The sequence below is a fragment of the Rhinichthys klamathensis genome, unplaced genomic scaffold, assembly GCF_029890125.1.
Source record: "Rhinichthys klamathensis goyatoka isolate OS25496 unplaced genomic scaffold, OSU_Roscu_1.1 h1tg000417l_1, whole genome shotgun sequence".
In the NCBI taxonomy this organism is placed as follows: Eukaryota; Metazoa; Chordata; class Actinopteri; order Cypriniformes; family Leuciscidae; genus Rhinichthys; species Rhinichthys klamathensis.
This window is the reverse complement of record NW_026606915.1, coordinates 334,845-360,335: the sequence shown is the minus strand read 5'-3', so window position 1 is coordinate 360,335 and position 25,491 is coordinate 334,845. Positions and strand designations below refer to the sequence as shown.

The window sequence follows — 25,491 nt, the reverse complement described above, 5'->3', positions numbered from 1 at the left end:
ACAAGGTGCTGAAAGCATTCTTTAGAAATGTTGGCCCATATTGATAGGATAGCATCTTGCAGTTGATGGAGATTTGTGGGATGGACATCCAGGGCACGAAGCTCCCCTTCCACCACATCCCAAAGATGCTCTATTGGGTTGAGATCTGGTGACTGTGGGGGCCATTTTAGTACAGTGAACTCATTGTCATGTTCAAGAAACCAATTTGAAATGATTCGAGCTTTGTGACATGGTGCATTATCCTGCTGGAAGTAGCCATCAGAGGATGGGTACATGGTGGCCATAAAGGGATGGACATGGTCAGAAACAATGCTCAGGTAGGCCGTGGCATTTAAACAATGCCCAATTGGCACTAAGGGGCCTAAAGTGTGCCAAGAAAACATCCCCCACACCATTACACCACCACCACCAGCCTGCACAGTGGTAACAAGGCATGATGGATCCATGTTCTCATTCTGTTTACGCCAAATTCTGACTCTACCATCTGAATATCTCAACAGAAATCGAGACTCATCAGACCAGGCAAGATTTTTCCAGTCTTCAACTGTCCAATTTTGGTGAGCTCTTGCAAATTGTAGCCTATTTTTCCTATTTGTAGTGGAGATGAGTGGTACCCGATGGGGTCTTCTGCTGTTGTAGCCCATCCGCCTCAAGGTTGTGCGTGTTGTGGCTTCACAAATGCTTTGCTGCATACCTCGGTTGTAACGAGTGGTTATTTTAGTCAAAGTTGCTCTTCTATCAGCTTGAATCAGTCGGCCCATTCTCCTCTGACCGCTAGCATCAACAAGGCATTTTCGCCCTCAGGACTGCCGCATACTGGATGTTTTTCCCTTTTCACACAATTCTTTGTAAACCCTAGAAATGGTTGTGCGTGAAAATCCCAGTAACTGAGCAGATTGTGAAATACTCAGACCACCCCGTCTGGCACCAACAACCATGCCACGCTCAAAATTGCTTAAATCACCTTTCTTTCCCATTCTGACATTCAGTTTGGAGTTCAGGAGATTGTCTTGACCAGGACCACACCCCTAAATGCATTGAAGCAACTGCCATGTGATTGGTTGATTAGATAATTGTATTAATGAGAAATTGAACAGGTGTTCCAAATAATCCTTTAGGTGAGTGTATTTATAAGAAAATGCTGAAATATGAGAATAACACTAAGGCGATCTTGTGTTCTGTGATGAATCAAGAGTGGGGTAATAATGAGATCTGTAGGGAGGTGTCTTAAATCAGCCCTGTTCCTTTGAAGCACCTGAACAGATGTTTAACCAGTCCTCAACAGGACGTGCTTCTAGCCTCCTGCCTCTCAGTACATGACCTGACTACACCTCTCCAGATTTGGATGGGGCAGCAGCAAACTACAATTAATTACAACCTTATTAGATTAGGGTCCTTTTAGGGATTCAGTGTTTCTGTTCTGTGTGAGATTAATTGGCACTTAACACATAAAAGAAACATTATGTCAGTCTTTTGCACTTCTCTGCAGTAGGCATTCCCTCTCTCATTCAGGATTGAATTCCATTCGTAATCTGTTTCCTACAGTGGAGGTATTTGATCCTCCAACCAAGGGAAGGATGGTTCAATTAATCAGACTGTCAGCCTCTCTGTCTATTTATCAGCCCCATTCTGTTGTCCTAGAGAATATTCCTTGTGTTTCATGTTTCCGTGGGCTCAGAGAGGAGTTAGCACTGCTAGTTTTCCCTCACACCAAAGCATTTTAATCTCCTATTCTAGGAAACACCATTGTTCTAGCTCTTGCTTAATTGTAGAAAATGTTTTTCAATGTCAAAATTTGCTCTCTCATCCCAGCTTATAATGTTTGGGTCTTCTATTACCCTGAAAGGGATTATATTCATGTACAGCATTTCACTTATTTACTATTCACCCACACACACAAAAAAACACAAATATTGTTGAAATAATGATTTGAGTTGAAATTGTTTTTTTAATAATTTACCTGTATATTACCTTAAAGCTAATGGCGCTTTTCCATTACCAGTACCAGCTCGACTCGACTCGCCTTGGCTCGCCTCGACTCGGCTCGCTTTTCACTCCGTTTTCCATTGCAGAAAGTACCGCCACAAATAGTACCCGGTCGTCATAGCGACGCCTTTCGTTCCTCGTTGCCCCATCAAGCTCTCGCTGGATCCTCTCTTCGGCAACCAAACAAAGGAATGTCTGCACCTCCTCGTTTGACCACAGCATATTCTTCCGAGTTGCCATAATAATAGTAGTAAGTTTAGTAATATCTCTGGCCAAACTATTTAAAAATGGCGGGGTTATTCTGGATACTCCATCTGGCGTGTGCAATGATGACGCAGTGAATAGTGACGATTCTCTCTGACCAATCAGCAGTCGGCATTGTTTTCACGTCACATTTTAGTATCGCCTCAGCTCGCTTAGAACCTCGCCGGAGGTGGTACGAAAAAAAGTACCCGAAAGCAGGTACAGGTACAACTTTTACACAGTGGAAAACCAAACAAAGGCGAGTCGAGTCCAGCTGAGCCGAGGCGAGCTGGTACTGTGTAGTGGAAAAGCGCCATTAGACAAAAAAAAACAAATAGCCAATTACAATTTGGCAGTATTAATACTCATTTAGTTAACAAAATGAAACCCTAAACATTACAATGCTATAAAAGTGTGCACTTAGAGAGGTGCTGGGTATTTTCAGACAGTTCAAGTTAGCGAGTAGTCTACGGCTCATAATAAACACCACTGTAACATGATCTCTAACTTAAGCAAATGCTTTTAATAAACATTTAGTTAACAAAACAACACCATGCAAGTTGTCATGCTAAAAGTGTGAGCACAAGGAGGGAGGGAGGCATGACCATGACCGCTGAACTCACCCCTGTTTCTTGACTCCACCCTCATGTCAAAAAAGTGCTATGAAGTGAAAAGCACAGAAAAATGAAGCGCAAAGGGAAAAAGGTATCGCAAACTCGCACTTGTCTGAAACGCAGAATAAAAAGAGCGTTGCAAATAGGTAGGTGTGACCATGGAAAATATGTTGCAAAATCATTGCTGCAAAAAATCTGGTGCAGAAGTAAAATAGGATCAAATTTCTTAAGCTTCTTTTACATCTGTTATTGATTTTTGAAATTAATTACATCTTTATTTTTGAACTACTTAATGTACATAATTGAACAACATTACATCGTTCTTTTAATAACTGAGTTATTTGACATAAGTTGTGTCTGATATGCAGTGTTGCCGTGAGCGTCAGTGAATAGGAAATAAGTGTGTTCGACTTGAAGCGGCATATGGAGCCATGTCGCTGTACTTTGTTGTCATACAGCGATCGGTCTGTGCAGCCTTTTTCAGCGCCGCTGGTTCGGGAAGTATTTTTTTCATTCATTTGTCCCATAGGGATTTTCAAATAGTCTTCGTTAAAGAGTTATAAGCCATGAACCAAGCCAATCAGACAAAAGGTGAATCACAACACTACAAACCTTGATTTGAAGCAAAAAATAAATAATTGAAAATCTGACAAAAAGACGAAGGTACAAGTGTACTTAACGGTTTTAGAGAGGGAAAGAACTACAATCCCATAAAGCATTGCGAACAGCATAATCAAATTAAAAACAATGGAGAAATACAAAACTGCTCATTTACACATGTTCAAAATTTTTACAAAATTTGATTAGAAATGTAAAATTACAGTTTTCTCTAAGATTATATTTGGATGCCATTTGAAATGAACATGCAACAATAATGTAGCATACTACTGTTATGTGTTCTACATAATGTGTTGTGCTTTTAAAAAAAAAATAGTAGCCAGTATATAGTATACTGCACTGTCCTCGGCAAGTAGCTAGTTTTCCACTTCACTGCATCAAAGCTATTGCATAAATTCATCTGATTAGAAAATGCAATCCAATGTGCACCTATGAAAAAAATCTGAGCTGTACAGAACAATGTGCGCTCGCTTCAATCCGGTTATGGACAGAAGTCTGCCAACAGACAAATATTGAGGACTTATAAACTCACTGCTGAGCTTTGCACACATATCTGATTTATTGATTTATCGAAATCATTCGATGGGTTGTGTAAAAATGCTTAACAGGGCAGTTTTTTGCCCCCAAGCTGCTAGTTGATAAGCTCTCATACTGATCATGACATGTGCTTGAAGGCTAATGCTGATGCAACCATACATTCTTGTGTACAGTATGTATTGCATTACGGGTGCAAATGAGCAAAATATGCCTTGAGGAACTTGCAATGATAAAAACAATTGTGTGTGCTGTAACATTTGTGAGGTAACCTACAAACATACACTCACCAAAAGGATTATTAGGAACACCATACTAATACTTTGTTTGACCCCCTTTCGCCTTCAGAACTGCCTTAATTCTACGTGGCATTGATTCAACAAGGTGCTGAAAGCATTCTTTAGAAATGTTGGCCCATATTGATAGGATAGCATCTTGCAGTTGATGGAGATTTGTGGGATGGACATCCAGGGCACGAAGCTCCCCTTCCACCACATCCCAAAGATGCTCTATTGGGTTGAGATCTGGTGACTGTGGGGGCCATTTTAGTACAGTGAACTCATTGTCATGTTCAAGAAACCAATTTGAAATGATTCGAGCTTTGTGACATGGTGCATTATCCTGCTGGAAGTAGCCATCAGAGGATGGGTACATGGTGGCCATAAAGGGATGGACATGGTCAGAAACAATGCTCAGGTAGGCCGTGGCATTTAAACAATGCCCAATTGGCACTAAGGGGCCTAAAGTGTGCCAAGAAAACATCCCCCACACCATTACACCACCACCACCAGCCTGCACAGTGGTAACAAGGCATGATGGATCCATGTTCTCATTCTGTTTACGCCAAATTCTGACTCTACCATCTGAATATCTCAACAGAAATCGAGACTCATCAGACCAGGCAAGATTTTTCCAGTCTTCAACTGTCCAATTTTGGTGAGCTCTTGCAAATTGTAGCCTATTTTTCCTATTTGTAGTGGAGATGAGTGGTACCCGATGGGGTCTTCTGCTGTTGTAGCCCATCCGCCTCAAGGTTGTGCGTGTTGTGGCTTCACAAATGCTTTGCTGCATACCTCGGTTGTAACGAGTGGTTATTTTAGTCAAAGTTGCTCTTCTATCAGCTTGAATCAGTCGGCCCATTCTCCTCTGACCGCTAGCATCAACAAGGCATTTTCGCCCTCAGGACTGCCGCATACTGGATGTTTTTCCCTTTTCACACAATTCTTTGTAAACCCTAGAAATGGTTGTGCGTGAAAATCCCAGTAACTGAGCAGATTGTGAAATACTCAGACCACCCCGTCTGGCACCAACAACCATGCCACGCTCAAAATTGCTTAAATCACCTTTCTTTCCCATTCTGACATTCAGTTTGGAGTTCAGGAGATTGTCTTGACCAGGACCACACCCCTAAATGCATTGAAGCAACTGCCATGTGATTGGTTGATTAGATAATTGTATTAATGAGAAATTGAACAGGTGTTCCAAATAATCCTTTAGGTGAGTGTATTTATAAGAAAATGCTGAAATATGAGAATAACACTAAGGCGATCTTGTGTTCTGTGATGAATCAAGAGTGGGGTAATAATGAGATCTGTAGGGAGGTGTCTTAAATCAGCCCTGTTCCTTTGAAGCACCTGAACAGATGTTTAACCAGTCCTCAACAGGACGTGCTTCTAGCCTCCTGCCTCTCAGTACATGACCTGACTACACCTCTCCAGATTTGGATGGGGCAGCAGCAAACTACAATTAATTACAACCTTATTAGATTAGGGTCCTTTTAGGGATTCAGTGTTTCTGTTCTGTGTGAGATTAATTGGCACTTAACACATAAAAGAAACATTATGTCAGTCTTTTGCACTTCTCTGCAGTAGGCATTCCCTCTCTCATTCAGGATTGAATTCCATTCGTAATCTGTTTCCTACAGTGGAGGTATTTGATCCTCCAACCAAGGGAAGGATGGTTCAATTAATCAGACTGTCAGCCTCTCTGTCTATTTATCAGCCCCATTCTGTTGTCCTAGAGAATATTCCTTGTGTTTCATGTTTCCGTGGGCTCAGAGAGGAGTTAGCACTGCTAGTTTTCCCTCACACCAAAGCATTTTAATCTCCTATTCTAGGAAACACCATTGTTCTAGCTCTTGCTTAATTGTAGAAAATGTTTTTCAATGTCAAAATTTGCTCTCTCATCCCAGCTTATAATGTTTGGGTCTTCTATTACCCTGAAAGGGATTATATTCATGTACAGCATTTCACTTATTTACTATTCACCCACACACACAAAAAAACACAAATATTGTTGAAATAATGATTTGAGTTGAAATTGTTTTTTTAATAATTTACCTGTATATTACCTTAAAGCTAATGGCGCTTTTCCATTACCAGTACCAGCTCGACTCGACTCGCCTTGGCTCGCCTCGACTCGGCTCGCTTTTCACTCCGTTTTCCATTGCAGAAAGTACCGCCACAAATAGTACCCGGTCGTCATAGCGACGCCTTTCGTTCCTCGTTGCCCCATCAAGCTCTCGCTGGATCCTCTCTTCGGCAACCAAACAAAGGAATGTCTGCACCTCCTCGTTTGACCACAGCATATTCTTCCGAGTTGCCATAATAATAGTAGTAAGTTTAGTAATATCTCTGGCCAAACTATTTAAAAATGGCGGGGTTATTCTGGATACTCCATCTGGCGTGTGCAATGATGACGCAGTGAATAGTGACGATTCTCTCTGACCAATCAGCAGTCGGCATTGTTTTCACGTCACATTTTAGTATCGCCTCAGCTCGCTTAGAACCTCGCCGGAGGTGGTACGAAAAAAAGTACCCGAAAGCAGGTACAGGTACAACTTTTACACAGTGGAAAACCAAACAAAGGCGAGTCGAGTCCAGCTGAGCCGAGGCGAGCTGGTACTGTGTAGTGGAAAAGCGCCATTAGACAAAAAAAAACAAATAGCCAATTACAATTTGGCAGTATTAATACTCATTTAGTTAACAAAATGAAACCCTAAACATTACAATGCTATAAAAGTGTGCACTTAGAGAGGTGCTGGGTATTTTCAGACAGTTCAAGTTAGCGAGTAGTCTACGGCTCATAATAAACACCACTGTAACATGATCTCTAACTTAAGCAAATGCTTTTAATAAACATTTAGTTAACAAAACAACACCATGCAAGTTGTCATGCTAAAAGTGTGAGCACAAGGAGGGAGGGAGGCATGACCATGACCGCTGAACTCACCCCTGTTTCTTGACTCCACCCTCATGTCAAAAAAGTGCTATGAAGTGAAAAGCACAGAAAAATGAAGCGCAAAGGGAAAAAGGTATCGCAAACTCGCACTTGTCTGAAACGCAGAATAAAAAGAGCGTTGCAAATAGGTAGGTGTGACCATGGAAAATATGTTGCAAAATCATTGCTGCAAAAAATCTGGTGCAGAAGTAAAATAGGATCAAATTTCTTAAGCTTCTTTTACATCTGTTATTGATTTTTGAAATTAATTACATCTTTATTTTTGAACTACTTAATGTACATAATTGAACAACATTACATCGTTCTTTTAATAACTGAGTTATTTGACATAAGTTGTGTCTGATATGCAGTGTTGCCGTGAGCGTCAGTGAATAGGAAATAAGTGTGTTCGACTTGAAGCGGCATATGGAGCCATGTCGCTGTACTTTGTTGTCATACAGCGATCGGTCTGTGCAGCCTTTTTCAGCGCCGCTGGTTCGGGAAGTATTTTTTTCATTCATTTGTCCCATAGGGATTTTCAAATAGTCTTCGTTAAAGAGTTATAAGCCATGAACCAAGCCAATCAGACAAAAGGTGAATCACAACACTACAAACCTTGATTTGAAGCAAAAAATAAATAATTGAAAATCTGACAAAAAGACGAAGGTACAAGTGTACTTAACGGTTTTAGAGAGGGAAAGAACTACAATCCCATAAAGCATTGCGAACAGCATAATCAAATTAAAAACAATGGAGAAATACAAAACTGCTCATTTACACATGTTGATATGTAAAAACAATATTTTAAGTTTATTGCAAAATATGCATATATACAAACATTTCAGTATTTTGAAAGCATAGAGAGATTGACTCGATTATGTTATTCACAGTGCTTCATGGCAGTGGGCGGAGCTTAAGAGCTATTTTGGACCATGTTGGTGTTTTACTCTCTGATTGGTGTAATTTACTGTACAGCATCATTGGTAATGTAGTTTTTAACCTGGAATTCCACTGTTCCAATTCCTATTATGCCCTTTTATGAAGTCTTGATTTTGTTTTGGGGTGTCCTAGAATATGCTTTCATGCTTGATTGTTCAAAAAACACATTATTTTTCACATATTTTACATTATTACAGCACCTCTCTCCAACGTGCAGTTTAGGTCCTGTTTTGATTAAACCCCTCTTTCTGAAATATGAATGTGCTGTAATTGGTTACCTGGCCCAATGTGCACCGTTTAGCGCATATTCGGGAAATGTTACCTTGAAACCTGCCCCTTACCATAACCGCATGTTTCATATACTCAGGTCTAAATATTAAGGATGGTGTCAATTTAAAACCAATTCAAGCCTGATTCAGACCAAATTGAGCACCTTTCATTTACTGATTTTTCTGTTTGCTTTAAACAACGTAGCAATAACCAATGGTGGTGTGTCTGGGGCGGAACTATTAGCATGATGTGGAGGTAGTGTTTGGGGAAACTTGCTTGAAAACATTTTTTGCACAGTTGAGTTTTGTCAGTGGGAATGAAGCTGAATGAAAATAGACTGATGCTTCAGGGGATGACATACTGATCAGCTTATGATGATGGATGGAAAGATGGAGTCACATCCGGCCACATGTCGAATGGGTCAGTGACTGTATGGATGAACAAATGGATGGACAGCTGACAGACCAGAAGAGACACGAACTCCTGGCACATGTGAGGAACAGTGAGTAGTGTTGCTGTAGGATTTAAGATGATGTGAGAGCGATGGACGGGTGGAATGCATGTGTGGGTGAGGAAGGAAATTTGGCCCCTGATAAATGAAGATGAATGTTTGCCCATGGGCCTGGGTCACTGATGCATGAAGCAATCCACCGAACAGCGAGAACAGCATTCGCCAGATCTCCAATAAGCGTTAGATACAGACTTATTGTACACACCATCTCGTCCTTTAACATACATTCAAATTCTCTGTTTCGATAAAATTTTACACAATGGATCATATTTCCATTTGATTTTAATTAAAACCCCTTGAAGTTGTGACCCATTAATAAAACGTGTTGTCCCAATTGGTGAAATGTCAAACCAGATATTTAGACGAGGACTAGTTTAGACGTGAAATGACTACATCGCCAATTAGGCAGAAAGGAGAAGGATAGCAAAAAACTGCATTTGTGCTCCTAATAAGAGCTCTGTAATTTAAATAAAGTGGAGAGTTAAAAATAGTGTATAAGGAGAGAAAGAGACTCCTTAGCCTTTTTCTAGATGCTGCTGGACATAATTTCACACCTCTCAATGTAAAGATAACCTTTAACAGCAGGAAGACAAGCCTCTGTGATGGACAGAGCTATTTCACTACTCACTGCAGGGTTTGTTTCTGACTGAGGCATCAGAAAAAAAACCCGCAGCAGGTCAGGATGCTCTCTTTGACACACCTGTAGAGGGTTGGAGCGGATTCTCCTGCCAACACAGGAGAATACATCAATATGCTTCTAAATATGCGATTTCAAATTAAAAGTTTAAACCCACTCTCTGAGTTTGCATGTTTTGATGATGTCCACATATTCTTGTTCACAGTATATTAGCTTTGCTTTGGCTCCTAAAGCAAATTAAACTAATTTTGAAATATCTAATGCTATATGTACCTTTCAAGTGAGTTGACACCTGTTTAATTTTGAAGAAAATCCCTGTATTTTCTGTCAAGTTGACAGAGACAACTGATCATCTTTTCTTGTGTGTATTAGTCTTATTGTCTTATTGGTTGGAAACAAAAATTCATTCACTGCCCACTTTTGCTAAGAAACATTATGTTTGGAATGTTGTTAAATGGTTAAAAAATTAATTTCTCATTAATATAATGTTGATTCTGGGCAAATTTTCATTTATAAGTGCAAATGTATGAAGACTTATTATTCTGTATTCAAAAGAGACTTTATTTACTTTCCATCAATGGAATGTATGAAAATTGAAATTGTATGACCTTGGTTTATTAGAAGAAGATTGAAGAGACCCCTCCTTATTTTTATTTATATATAAAAAAAAAACATATTAAGGCTTTTAACCAAAGCCGACGAGCTTCTTCACCCATCAGAGGGACGTGCAGATCTCAGGGTGCCCCACATCCACATTCAGCTCTGGTGCGTGGATTATGGTCAAAACAAATATCTTGCAGGTATTTTTTACGCCAGCTTTTATGGCACCCCTTAGCTGCGCAAAAGACGCCAGTTTTTCGGTAGTCCATATTAAAACTTATCTAGCCAGTCAAAACTACACAGTCGTCGTAAAAAACTATGGACTCACAATACAACTAATTAGCGGAAGTGGCTTACCAGAAATCGAACACATTATATTTAAAAAATGGCGGCGCCTGCTCTTACGTGTCAAATAAATTGGATAGCTAAACACAACTCCACCCATTAGGTCCACAGAGGTGGAGCTGTACTAGGTAAAAAAAAAAAAAAAAAGGTTTAAAATCATTTTAATACATTAACATTTGACCCTTTGCTAAGCCCTCTTAAAACTTTACCTACAATAGAAAATGTTGCAGACCGGCATTTCTCAATTTTAATTTGCAGTCTATGAACGTGACATAGTGACACATAGTGACACAATTCCCCAGAGGTGGTTTTCTCTTTTTTTTTTTTCTTCTTTTTTTTAGCTTCCTTTAACCTGGTTTCATTTACACATTGATTTAGACTATTGTGAATGCATTGTCAAAAGGAACAGATCTGTTCACTACTAAGCACGTTATTGTGTGATTTTAAATATCCTACAGTGTCACAGTGGTCACATTCCACCAAATGTCAGAACAATATCCAATCAATAATTATAATTTTTTAGGTACATTTTTAGCTGAAAGTCACACTGTTTACAGAAATCTCCAGTTCAAATTGAATTTAGCTTAGCTGAAAAACGAGGCTGTGAGGGAGAGACTTAGAGTCTTTACGGTGTAAAGCACTGTATAAAGTTCCTAGGTCATGTAACTTTCAAAACCATTTCATAGTTTTTGTCTACTGAAAGATCTTTTTTTCCAGAAAGACATTTTGTCAGCTGAACAATCTATGGAGTTAATATTGTGCCATAATTAAACAAACAAATCCAGCATTTTGCAAACAAACTCGATCTGCTTTGCAAAGGAAAACTCGACTCGCAAACAAACAGAAAGCAATGGGCAAGTACAAAGGTCAATTTGAGCGAAAATGCAACACATATGCATTGTGTTTTGCAAATATAAATAAATGAGCCAAATAAAACCATCCTACAAATTGCATGTAACCTTTGAACAAATACCAAATCTAGTGCATACAAATGCATATCTGTCTGTTATGATTGTGAGACACTTGGCTTTTTATGAGATCTCTTGGCTCGATTTTCTCACAAATGTGCCCAGGCAGATTTTCTCACAAATGCAGTTGAGCAACTTCCTCTTCTAAAACAGTAGATGGCGCTAAGATAGGGCATTAATTTAGCGCTAGTCTCCCAGGAGAAGCACTGATTTGAAACGCGTGCTTGCCTTTGCCTACAGCTGTGGAAAATGACCGGTGAACAGGTGTGTTTCTCTCTTACTTTATCTACAATTAACCTTTTTGAGGTTTTCTTTTGCAAAATGTTAATAGACAGAAATCCACATTAGCACTTAGTAGCACTTCACTCTCTCTAGGATAGGGGAATCTATAAGATGAAAGCTCTGCCATCATATGTTGCTTTTTTACATTTTTGTAAAAACGTTACATTTACTGAAGGAGTCTATTTCTTTCGTTCTCCATAAATTAATGAGAACATTTCATTTAATTGAAGAAAGAAGGGTTTCATTTGTCTGTCCAAAATAATAATTTGGCCACTGCATACGTCACAGGCAAGTTAAGAAACAACAAAGTATATTGTTTGTTTTGTTCATTCATTATTATTAACAGTTAAGCTGACTGAATTCCTACTAATTAAATAAATAAGTGGGACCCTCATTTCAATTAAATGAAATGTTCTCATTAATTTATGGAGAACGAAAGAAATAGACTCGTTCAGTAATTTTAACGTTTTTACAAAAATGTAAAAAAGTAACATGATGGGAGAGCTTTCAGCTTATAGATTCCCCTAGAGAGTGAAGTGCTACTAAGTGCTAATGTGGATTTCTGTCTAGATATAATAACATTTTGCAAAAGAAAACCTCAAAAAGGTTAATTGTAGATAAAGTAAGAGAGAAACACACCTGTTCACCGGTCATTTTCCACAGCTGTAGGCAACGGCAAGCACACGTTTCAAATCAGTGCTTCTCCTGGGAGACTAGCACTAGATTAATCCCCTATCTTAGCGCCATCTACTGTTTTAGAAGAGGAAGTTGCTCAACTGCATTTGTGAGAAAATCGAGCCAAGAGATCTCATAAAAAGCCAAGTGTCTCACAATCATAAGAGACAGATATGTATTTGTATGCACTAGATTTGGTATTTGTTCAAAGATTACATGCAATTTGTAGGATGGTTTGTATTTATTTGTGAAATATTATCTAGGCTCAATTATTTATATTGGCAAAACACAATGCATATGTGTTACTCCACTGCATTTTAGCTCAAATTGACCTTTGTACTTGCACATTGCTTTCTGTTTGTTTGCGAGTCGAATTTTCCTTTGCAAAGCAGATCGAGTTTGTTTGCAAAATGCTGGATTTGTTTGTTTAATTATGGCACAATATTAACTCCATACAATCAGTCTGTTGTTAAACAATAGGACAATCCATTGAGCACACTTCTGTCCCTCACAGCCTTGTTTTCATTCCTTTCAAAAAATTAAACATGGCGCTAACCTGATTATGGTACATTCCTACAGGACGTTCTGTAAAGCATGTTTGATGAGTTAGCAAGAGTGACCAAGGGCGGCAGAGCTCTCCAGCAATGTGACATGATCGACTGCGAGCGCGTTCAACTGTACGCAAATGAGCAGTGATGCGACACGGCCACTACCAATATGAATACAGACATTTTTTCACCACCTTTTACAGAAGAAGCTTCTGAGAGAAATGCTATTAGCAACCAACAATCAGTTGCAGATGCAGCAACCTCCAGTGATTTAATCAGTGTCATAGTGAACGCTCTATTAGGATGTTGAGGAGCTGTTGTGTAGTCTTCAACAAAGAAGAGGCATTCAGGGCCAATGACAATATGTTGGTGATGTAAACACCCATTAACCTAAGGCTGCCTGTTATCTCCTCCACCACATTGTTGATGTGCTGCGAGTAATGAACTGCTCAAGACCATAGATCTAAAGTAACAAATCATCTCTTTTTTACTAGCATTAATAGAGAAGTTGTTCTAGCACCAGGTTGCAAGCTGTCTCACCTCTTCCTTAGGCTGAGCCCCTCAACAGAGGCGTAGTATGCAGATTTAATGATTGCTCTGATATTTGGTGATGCACTCATGGTGCCTGTGGATCCTTACTGCCTCAAAGCTATTGCTCCAGAGGACAGAGTCATACCTGCTTAAGTGCAGCTAGTTTGTTAGGGTCTGGGGAAAGACTGTGATCAATGCAGAAATGAAGTAAACATGCAATTATTTGACAAATTAGATTTTGTTGTCTTGGTAACAAAGTGCAATAAGGATGACAAATGTAATGCCATTGTTTGTGGAGCTGTAGTGTCTGAAGGTGTGTATTTGAAAGTATATTGTGGAAACTGGAAAGGAGGTCTTAATGTTTGCTGTGACCAGTTTCTCAAAACTCTTGAACCACTGGAGTAAATGCAATAGGGTGAAAGTCACTGAAGACATTTTTGCACTAGGATGATGGAGGTTGATTTGAAGCATGTGGGGACATGACAGCCTAGACAAGGTGGATTTAAATGATCTCTGTGATGTCTGCAAATATTACCTACCTACACTGTAAAAAAAAAGAAGAAAAAAAAACCCAGAATAATTCTGTACAAATACAGTAAAAAGTGTAAGCATATTTACAGAACAAGCTGTAAATTTTACTATTTAAAACTAATTTACAAAATTTAAAAACCAAACAGTAAATCTAATCGCCGTTTTCGGCAACTAAAATTTGTTTTGTACCTTTATCATACAGTGACAATCACCTTAACACAGGTGGTAAAGAGTAAGCCACATGCTGAAATAAATTTCATAACAAGAAGCTTTTCCACAAGCGGAGTATACAAACATATGGAAGGTGCCTGCAGTGTCATGCACACAAATACAAAACACTTTTATTTTAGCGCACATGACACTAAAATAATGCAATAAACATTATTTATCAACATAAGATGTAATGTAACAAAACTCTTAAACATTCAAATGAAAAACCATTAAAGATACAAGTTGTTGTTTTTTTCGCCGCTAGGGGTCGCTAACCTCTTACAATAACAAAAGCCTTAGGTTGATGACGCAAAATTTCATGCGGAATTATGGAACTTGTCATCAAGCCGATGGATCTAATAATGTTTATGGATGAGTGAATACATTGATGTTTTTATCATGACTGTGGTATGAAGCAGGGCTCGATTGCTAATGAGAGATAGATATCTGCGCACACACACGAGTCCCGCGAGCCTCGTGGAGAGAGGGGGTAAAATCTCTGCGTGGCAGGGGGAGCTGCCACTCGACCGGCCACGGAATTATGCGCCTGCCACTGCGTTATATGCGCCTGCCACCCGACCAGTCACAGATATATGCGCCTGCCACTCGACCAGTCACAGATATATGCGCCTGCCACTCGACCAGTCACAGATATATGCGCCGGCCACTCGAACTTACACAATATGTAAGATAGGTTTTCAAACCAAATGCAGCGCATAACCCCTGAAGCCAGCGGGAGACAGAACGGTACGCACTATAGGTCAATATTCACCATTAACCAAACGCTTTTCGCCTCCCTCACAACTACTGTAGGCTACTCGCTTTTTTTTAAATGAGCACCAGTCTCGTGACATAGACTTATGCGCCTGCCTTAAAATCTCTCACTGTTTTAATATACCAGACGAACCCACAGGCAGTGCAATACTTATCTTATTTATGTCTAATTGTATCTCTTTTTTATTCGCTCTTTTTGCCCATAGAGAGCGCGTCTTTTGGCTCCCGCCTGGACTACTAAAGCGTCACACCAGCCAAACGATCTCTCTCTGTATACACCTATCAGACACTCCTAATGGTACACGAGAACATGCATACAGTGTAAAACAGATCTTATCTACCTATTTATCATCTGATCTTATATTTTATTCGCTCTTTTTATGCGTATGGGAGTGCGCTCGCGTGGCTCTTTTAAGCGTCGCTCCAGCCATACCCGCCACACGATCTCTAACTGTTTACACCTATCAGACACTCCTAATGGTACATGAGAGCACACATACAGTGCAATACAGATATTATCTACCTATTTATCATCGGATCTTATATTTTATTCGCTCTTTTTATGCGTATGGGAGTGCGCTCGCGTGGCTCTTTTAAGCGTCGCTCCAGCCATACCCGCCACACGATCTCTCACTGTTTACACCTATCAGACACTCCTAATGGTACATGAGAGCACACATACAGTGCAATACAGATCTTATCAACCTATTTATCATCTGATCTTATATTTTATTCGCTCTTTTTATGCGTATGGGAGTGCGCTCGCGTGGCTCTTTTAAGCGTCGCTTCAGCCATACCCGCCACACGATCTCTAACTGTTTACACCTATCAGACACTCCTAATGGTACATGAGAGCACACATACAGTGCAATACAGATATTATATACCTATTTATCATCGGATCTTATATTTTATTCGCTCTTTTTATGCGTATCGTAGTGCGCTCGCGTGGCTCTTTTAAGCGTCGCTCCAGCCATCCCCGCCACACGATCTCTAACTGTTTACACCTATCAGACAATCCTAATGGTACATGAGAGCACACATACAGTGCAATACAGATATTATCTACCTATTTATCATCTGATCTTATATTTTATTCGCTCTTTTTATGCGTATTGTAGTGCGCTCGCGTGGCTCTATTAAAGGGATACTCCAATTTTTTTGGAAATAGGCTAATTTTACAACTCCCCCAGAGTTAAACTGTTGAGTTTTACCGTTTTTGAATCCATTCAGCTGATCTCCAGTTCTGGCGGTACCACTTTTAGCATAGCTTAGCATACATCATTGGAGTGGACAAGACCATTAGCATTTCTAAAAAAAAAAATGACCAAAGAGTTTCGATATTTTTCCTATTTAAAACTCGACTCTTCTGTAGTTACATCGTGCACTAAGACCGACGGAAAATGTAAAGTTGCGATTTTCTAGGCTGATATGGCTAGGAACTATACTCTCATTCCTGCGTAATAATCAAGAAACTTCACTGCCGTACCATGAGAGCAGCAGGCGTAATGATATGAGGCAGCGCCTGAAAATAGTTCCGTTGTGTTGACGGAAGGTGGCCTATTTTCAGGCGCTGCGTCATATCATTACGCCTGCTGCTCTCATGGTACGGCAGTGAAGTTTCTTGATTATTACGCAGGAATGAGAGCGCACTACGATACGCATAAAAAGAGCGAATAAAATATAAGATCAGATGATAAATAGGTAGATAATATCTGTATTGCACTGTATGTGTGCTCTCATGTACCATTAGGAGTGTCTGATAGGTGTAAACAGTGAGAGATCGTGTGGCGGGTGTGGCTGGAGCGACGCTTAAAAGAGCCACGCGAGCGCACTACGATACGCATAAAAAGAGCGAATAAAATATAAGATCCGATGATAAATAGGTAGATAATATCTGTATTGCACTGTATGTGTGCTCTCATGTACCATTAGGAGTGTCTGATAGGTGTATACAGTGAGAGATCGTGTGGCGGGTATGGCTGGAGCGACGCTTAAAAGAGCCACGCGAGCGCACTACAATACGCATAAAAAGAGCGAATAAAATATAAGATCAGATGATAAATAGGTATATAAGATCTGTATTGCACTGTATGTGTGCTCTCATGTACCATTAGGAGTGTCTGATAGGTGTAAACAGTGAGAGATCGTGTGGCGGGTATGGCTGGAGCGACGCTTAAAAGAGCCACGCGAGCGCACTACGATACGCATAAAAAGAGCGAATAAAATATAAGATCAGATGATAAATAGGTAGATAATATCTGTATTGCACTGTATGTGTGCTCTCATGTACCATTAGGAGTGTCTGATAGGTGTAAACAGTTAGAGATCGTGTGGCGGGTATGGCTGGAGCGACGCTTAAAAGAGCCACGCGAGCGCACTATACGATACGCATAAAAAGAGCGAATAAAATATAAGATCAGATGATAAATAGGTAGATAATATCTGTATTGCACTGTATGTGTGCTCTCATGTACCATTAGGAGTGTCTGATAGGTGTAAACAGTGAGAGATCGTGTGGCGGGTATGGCTGGAGCGACGCTTAATAGAGCCACGCGAGCGCACTATACGATACGCATAAAAAGAGCGAATAAAATATAAGATCCGATGATAAATAGGTAGATAATATCTGTATTGCACTGTATGTGTGCTCTCATGTACCATTAGGAGTGTCTGATAGGTGTATACAGTGAGAGATCGTGTGGCGGGTATGGCTGGAGCGACGCTTAAAAGAGCCACGCGAGCGCACTACGATACGCATAAAAAGAGCGAATAAAATATAAGATCAGATGATAAATAGGTAGATAAGATCTGTATTGCACTGTATGTGTGCTCTCATGTACCATTAGGAGTGTCTGATAGGTGTAAACAGTGAGAGATCGTGTGGCGGGTATGGCTGGAGCGACGCTTAAAAGAGCCACGCGAGCGCACTACGATACGCATAAAAAGAGCGAATAAAATATAAGATCCGATGATAAATAGGTAGATAAGATCTGTATTGCACTGTATGTGTGCTCTCATGTACCATTAGGAGTGTCTGATAGGTGTAAACAGTTAGAGATCGTGTGGCGGGTATGGCTGGAGCGACGCTTAAAAGAGCCACGCGAGCGCACTACGATACGCATAAAAAGAGCGAATAAAATATAAGATCAGATGATAAATAGGTAGATAATATCTGTATTGCACTGTATGTGTGCTCTCATGTACCATTAGGATTGTCTGATAGGTGTAAACAGTTAGAGATCGTGTGGCGGGTATGGCTGGAGCGACGCTTAATAGAGCCACGCGAGCGCACTACGATACATAAAAAGAGCGAATAAAATATAAGATCAGATGATAAATAGGTAGATAATATCTGTATTGCACTGTATGTGTGCTCTCATGTACCATTAGGATTGTCTGATAGGTGTAAACAGTTAGAGATCGTGTGGCGGGTATGGCTGGAGCGACGCTTAAAAGAGCCACGCGAGCGCACTCCCATACGCATAAAAAGAGCGAATAAAATATAAGATCAGATGATAAATAGGTAGATAAGATCTGTATTGCACTGTATGTGTGCTCTCATGTACCATTAGGAGTGTCTGATAGGTGTAAACAGTTAGAGATCGTGTGGCGGGTATGGCTGGAGCGACGCTTAAAAGAGCCACGCGAGCGCACTCCCATACGCATAAAAAGAGCGAATAAAATATAAGATCAGATGATAAATAGGTAGATAAGATCTGTTTTACACTGTATGCATGTTCTCGTGTACCATTAGGAGTGTCTGATAGGTGTATACAGAGAGAGATCGTTTGGCTGGTGTGACGCTTTAGTAGTCCTGGCGGGAGCCAAGAGACGCGCTCTCTATGGGCAAAAAGAGCGAATAAAAAAGAGATACAATTAGACATAAATAAGATAAGTATTGCACTGCCTGTGGGTTCGTCTGGTATATTAAAACAGTGAGAGATTTTAAGGCAGGCGCATAAGTCTATGTCACGAGACTGGTGCTCATTTAAAAAAAAAGCGAGTAGCCTACAGTAGTTGTGAGGCAGGCGAAAAGCGTTTGGTTAATGGTGAATATTGACCTATAGTGCATACCGTTCTGTCTCCCGCTGGCTTCAGGGGTTATGCGCTGCATTTGGTTTGAAAACCTATCTTACATATTGTGTAAGTTCGAGTGGCCGGCGCATATATCTGTGACTGGTCGAGTGGCAGGCGCATATATCTGTGACTGGTCGAGTGGCAGGCGCATATATCTGTGACTGGTCGAGTGGCAGGCGCATATATCTGTGACTGGTCGGGTGGCAGGCGCATATAACGCAGTGGCAGGCGCATAATTCCGTGGCCGGTCGAGTGGCAGCTCCCCCTGCCACGCAAAGATTTTACCCCTACAGCTCGTGGATGTAAAGGAATAAGGACATTTAATTCTACCGAACTGACGTTACCTGCAAGTGCTGAATAATACTCGCACAGGTCAGTTTATTAGACGAATTAAACGTGAGGTAACGTAGCGCTGTTTCACTTAGTCTACACTATCACACTAAACTGCATTTGAATGTGTTGAAACTTATAATGTTATTATGTGTTAGTTTGTTGGCTGTCTGAGACTAGCAGTAATTAAGCTAGATCAACATTAGAATAACATACAGATAATATTCTAACATTTCATCATGTTGAGCTTATATAACATTGATTAGTTTTATGTAGCCTACATTTGCTCACCTGTCTAATAAAGTAACTTACATGCAAGAGCGGCGTCTCTGTCAAGTAAGTTAGTCGCGGACGCTTGCTCTCGCCATCTCGAAAACACCACGCTGATATTGATCCTGGTTTTAGTTCTCCTTTTTTCCCAAAGTCTGCTTGCCATGGTACATAATGTTTGAACGAAACAACAGCGTGCCGCTAGATGTAACGCAGTTGTCCACGTCTGTTGCCATGGTTGTACTATGCCATGGTACTATCAAAGAGTAGTTATTCTTTGGTACTATGGCAGTAGCCTACTTGAGCGGAATACAGGGATAACGCGGATATTAGGCTACGTCAGTGACAGGCGACAAGTGAACAGGTTTTCCAGGACGGTCAATTAAAAAATCTTTGGGAACTTTTGGGACATTAAGTACACAACTGCAGGACATATATCACACTGCAAGTGATTTTTCGATATTTTATTACAAAATGTTTACATATTGTACCTTTAAATGTGAGGTGTCGCACAGAATTCTAATGTCAGTTTGATTATTTTCTTTGTTTTAACAGTAGGCCTATTTTACTGTAAAATGAAATGAAAGGTTATATCTATTTCAGTTTTTCCTCGTATATACAGTAGTAAGTGAACTTACTGTTAACCAATTAACAGGTTTTTACTGATGCATGTTTTTAGTCTATAGATAAAAATTACAATAATTTTTACAGTGTAATTTTTGTAGAGGCATAACCTGTTTTTAAAAAGATTCTGAATCGAATGGGTGCTTTATAGTTGTTAAAACGTGCTCTGAGGCACATGGAGATGATTTAATTATCCATTATTGACTTTTTCTATTCAGCTACAGGCTTATAAATCACAGACATGTCCCCATAGGTCAGCTGTGTACTCAATATGCATATGAAATTTTGAAAAGAACTAACATTGTCTGAATCACTTTCCTGCTGTGTTTGAGTGATGTGTGTTGAATTTAAACAGATAGTTGTAAATTCTGTCATGAATTACTCAACCTCATGTCATTCCAAACCTGCATCGGTGTTTTTCCTTCACACAGTGAAAATCATTCTTAGAAACATTATTCAAGTGTGTGTGTGTGTGTGTGTGTGTGTGTGTGTGTGTTTTCGTCGTTGTGTGTTGTGTGTGTGTGTGTGTGTGTGTGTGTGTGTGTGTGTGTGTGTGTGTGTGTGTGTGTGTGTGTGTGTGTGTGTGTGTGTGTGTGTGTGTGTGTGTGTGTGTGTGTGTGTGTGTGTGTTCACACAATCCACAGAAGAGAAAATGTCATACATGTTTGGACCGACATGAATGTGAGTACATTGTCACTTTTGGGAGAATATCCCTTTAAGGTTGACTGGTTGGAGTCACACATACAAAAAGAAAACACACATACACACACACAGAGTTGGGTCACCTCCACAGTCACAGGTGACAGGGTCATCAATAAATGTCACTTCAGTAATTGGCCGTCACTATACTCTTTGTAGAGGACATGAAGTGCTTGTTCGATATGATCACATTCCATTTACTCTCCAATTTCAACAGCAAAATGATTTCATAGTGCACACAGAACCACACCACACACAAGACATAAGCATAGCACCATTAGTTTATTCATCAGTTCTGAAGACATTTTGAAGGATTATATGTTCCGTTATTTAAACTCGCTGAAGTGCTCCAATTCTTTATTCCACCGCCACCACCTCTCAAGCTCACACACTCTAAATGTGCCATCATTTCATGGTTGCTTGGGGGATGAAAATGAAAACATTATTGACATTAGGCTGAACCAATCCTCCCACTTCCACAGATAAGTTCATTAGTCCATACCAGACACAGATGGAAAATGGCTACTGAAAGAAAGGTGGATTGTTCAAATGACAGGCGTTAGATTAATGGCCTGTACTCTATATGTTCTGGAATTCAGAACACACGTTGCGTTGCATAAGAAGCCACAAGGTGCCCTTCATATGCGACGTTTCAGTGTTTACAGAACTGCAAACACTGTTCCGGTTATGGCAGTGCATGCAGCGCATTTCTGTAAATCCCTCTAGCTATATTCTTGTCACTTCTCTTCACTATATGGGCAAGACACTAAGCAGTTATCATCACCACGATTGGATTTGCTTTTATCATGCTATCATACTCAAACAGTTGTGATGTTCATGTGATGCCAGCAATAATGCAATATCTCTCTTTCTCAGATAACAGTGTTTCGAATGGGATCAGAGGGACACCAGGACATTGATCTGGCTATTCTAACAGCTCTTCTGAAAGGTAATATTTGTAAATTTTTGGATACTTATAGGCATCTGTGGGGATTCGCTCGTATATCATTTCATTTTATATATTTAACAGTTTTTATTGAATTTCTATTAAACAATGTAGCATTTTTTTACTACAGCACATGTTGGGCCAAATCTATACAAACATATTATGGCTGTGTTATACAGATGTTCATCAATATGAAAGAACCACCTCCACCCCATCCCACCCACCCACCCAACCATCCCAATGGGCTCTATGCACGGCGGTATTTCCAGTGAAGGTCTAAGGATGCTGGATTACTTCCGCCGATCGTAGAGTCCAATGCTATACCGAGAATTTATATTGGTTTTTATACTCTATTGCTATACTAAAGAAACGTTAGTCACAAAAACAGACAAAACAGACACTCCTCGTTTTGTTTATGCTTCTGTGTTTATTATATTAAATAAAAATAACTATATATAAAATTACATCTAAATGTATTAAAGTTTCGTTTCAAAGACGAGAGGACAGTAAATTTTGAAGACTCTGCCATAATCCCGTTTCCTTGGTTTTCCTCCGCTTTAAATCTCCCCAACCGGAAACGCAAGAGTATCCTTGCGTCAAACGCGGAAGTTATGCGTGCATATAGCCCATTATCCCAATTCGTTCCTTTGTATCCAGATCTTCACAAGAATGATTGTCCATTAAAGTGCTTGTCCAACTAAGGATTGCAGAAGGAGCATATACAATATATCATTTCATTTTAAACTGAATTTTGCAGAGAAAAAAGCAAATTAAGAGGTAAACAAAAATACAGTATAAAATTCAACCAAAGCTCAAATAGTTTAGAGTAGATCATTGTTACAATGTGTCTCCCTTATTAATGTAAAAAAAAAGTAAAATTGCAATGTGCAAGTACATAACTACTCCAGTAATGATTATGCCTTTTTGAAGTACAGTACATAAATAATACGTTATAGCAGTGGTTCATTTTGACTCAAAGACCGAGACAATATTCAAAGGCCCTCTTATCTAAGGGCCCGTCCACACGAAGACGCGTTTCGCTGTATACGTATACATTTTTTATCGTATTGGCGTTTCGTCCACACGGATCCGGCGTTTTGGGAGACTGAAACCGCTATTTTTTGAAACCGGGTCCCAGAGTGGATAAATCTGAAAACGACACCCTTGCGTTTTCGTGTGTACGGCCAATCCGTATATTTTGTGAAACGATGATGTCATCACCCCACGTGTCGACTAGTCAGACACTGCTTAGTCACGTAACAGCAACAAATCGAATATCGTGACTCCCTATTTTGTACCAGGCCATTAATGGTTGTTCAATAAAGTTCTTGGTAAAAAAGAAAAGAAGAAGCTACTGTGCCTAATTTGTATAGTATTTTTTTTTTACTGTATATGTATAGTAGCCTACAGCGCGCAAGGTTTATGCGCATGCTCTAAGTCTTTTTCTCGCATTTTTAGTGTATCTCTATGGCAGAATTACAGTGCCACATACTGGTCTGGGATGTATACTACATCGTTTTGACTCGTTTCAGTGGTTTCGTGTGTACGCAGATATTTTTGGAGACGGCGCCGTGTTTACGGAATTTATTTTTAGAACGAGGGAAAAAAAATATCGGATAGGGAACGCACCGGCTTCGTGTGGACGTGGCCTAAGCTGATATGTAACTCTGGTGTACATCTTTATAGTTTGTGTTTTTTAATTATAAGAAATTTTAAATAATGTTACAAGATATTGGGGCCCCCTTGGATGTTTGCTGAGGCCCTCTAGTAGGGGTGCAGTTTGGAGGGGATTGGGTGAGGTAACCCTTGCCCTCTATAGTAGTTAAGAAACCACTGTGTTGTAGAATGTACCACTCAGTTTTGCCTGCTCCGTCTCTCTATCCAACAATTGGTCAATGGATTGAAAATGTTTGAAGACCCATGGTTTAAATAATTATTGATGGTTGTAAAAGAATGATGAAGGCCATCTGAAACATCTTTATGTAAATTAGTAAGTCACGTAACTCACACAGGAGTGTCACACACTAACTTCCCTTTTACCGCCCACCGATTTTCAGTGTCCGCAATCGCCAGGTTAACAGGACCTTTGCCGCTGAGAGGCTGAGCAAAATGCAAGCTCTACTGGTTATGCTTCTTAAGACCCACTTTTAAATCCCTTTCAAAAGATGGGATTCCAGTGAAGCCTTTCCTCCAAGAGCTCCATGTGTTGCCCTGAAAGCCAGCAGCATTGCTCCTGCATAATTCATTACACTTTGCGGCGCATCTAAAGAATGATTTACTCATGCAGTTCCCAGCTCTCTCCTTTTGCCTTAATGAATGTATAAGGGACATATATCAGTTGGTACATAGTCAAAGAACAGATAATATGTTGTATTTTTGAGTTCGCACAAGCAGTTAATGCCAATTAAGTAAATTATACAAGGGACAGTTTCAGTGTTCTGAAAGGGAACTAACTGTGACCCCCATTACATATATGTTAGTCTAGTCCAATGTTACATATTTTATTCTATTTCTTTTTCCAATATATTAAAGTTTTCTGTGAGAGTTGGATCTGATAGCCTCATGGGCAGCGCTCCGACATCTAGCACAACTACGCCTCTGGCGACCCGAGTTTGATTCCTGGCTTGAGGTCCTGTGGCGATCCCGTTTCTCTCCCTCCACCCTGCGCTTTCATGTCTGATCTCTACACTGTCCTATCCATAAAGCCATTAAAAAAAATTCTATACCAATTTAGGCCATATTTATATCCCTGACGCTAACATGTATTTTAAAATGTATGCATCTTGTTATCTTAAATTTCTTTATAGCAAGCTAAGCGAATCATTTGATTGCTGATTTAGAGAGTGTATGATATGCTAATTACTGAAAACATGCAAGTTTATATTATATCATGCTTTTATCAGTAGCTCAGTATTTGCCATGCCATAAGGGGTTACTTTTGAAGCGAAATTTTTTTCTTCAGATTTGGCAAAATGGCATGCACACACACTTGTGAATATCTGACAAATACAAAGTCTCAAGATTTATTATGATGTAGCGTGAAATTAAAGCGAGAATATAAAGCTAACCTCTGATAGAGTTCAAAGCAGCAGAAAACAGCAATTAAAGCTCATCCTCAGAGACTTAATTAAACATAATTATGTGACCAATCTCTGCTGATACAGCGCCTTCCTGTTGCTGAGGACTTGTTTCACCAGCGTCAATATAGTAACTCAATACAACATGAAATACAAAAGCATAAAGTGCCCCATATGGACACTTTCAGGTATTACAGGCCTCTATGTCTGTATTTTAGGTTTAACAGCTCATTAATGGAGTCAGGCAGGATATTTTCTGGCACTTAACTGAGATTATGCAAATATGGTTTAATACATGCGACACCTAGACAAGCCACGGAGGTGTCTATTTAATAGACTGTGTCTGGAAAGATTACCCTCATAAAAGTAAATGAAGAAGTACCAGGCCAGAGTAAGTTAAGACAAATGTCCTGCTGCTCAGGGGGAAGGT

At 39.9% G+C, this 25,491-nt stretch overlaps 1 protein-coding gene across 13 annotated transcripts in view; it reads left to right on the top strand.

Annotated features, from left to right (window-relative positions):
• trpm3 (transient receptor potential cation channel, subfamily M, member 3) overlaps window positions 1-25,491 on the top strand; it is a 186,091-nt gene that overhangs the window by 120,516 nt on the left and 40,084 nt on the right. For all 13 annotated transcript variants that reach the window (XM_056235212.1, XM_056235215.1, XM_056235208.1 and 10 more), the window contains exon 9: window positions 21,915-21,987. In XM_056235212.1, the coding sequence (XP_056091187.1) occupies window positions 21,915-21,987 (73 nt within the window). The remainder of the gene's footprint in view (window positions 1-21,914; window positions 21,988-25,491) is intronic.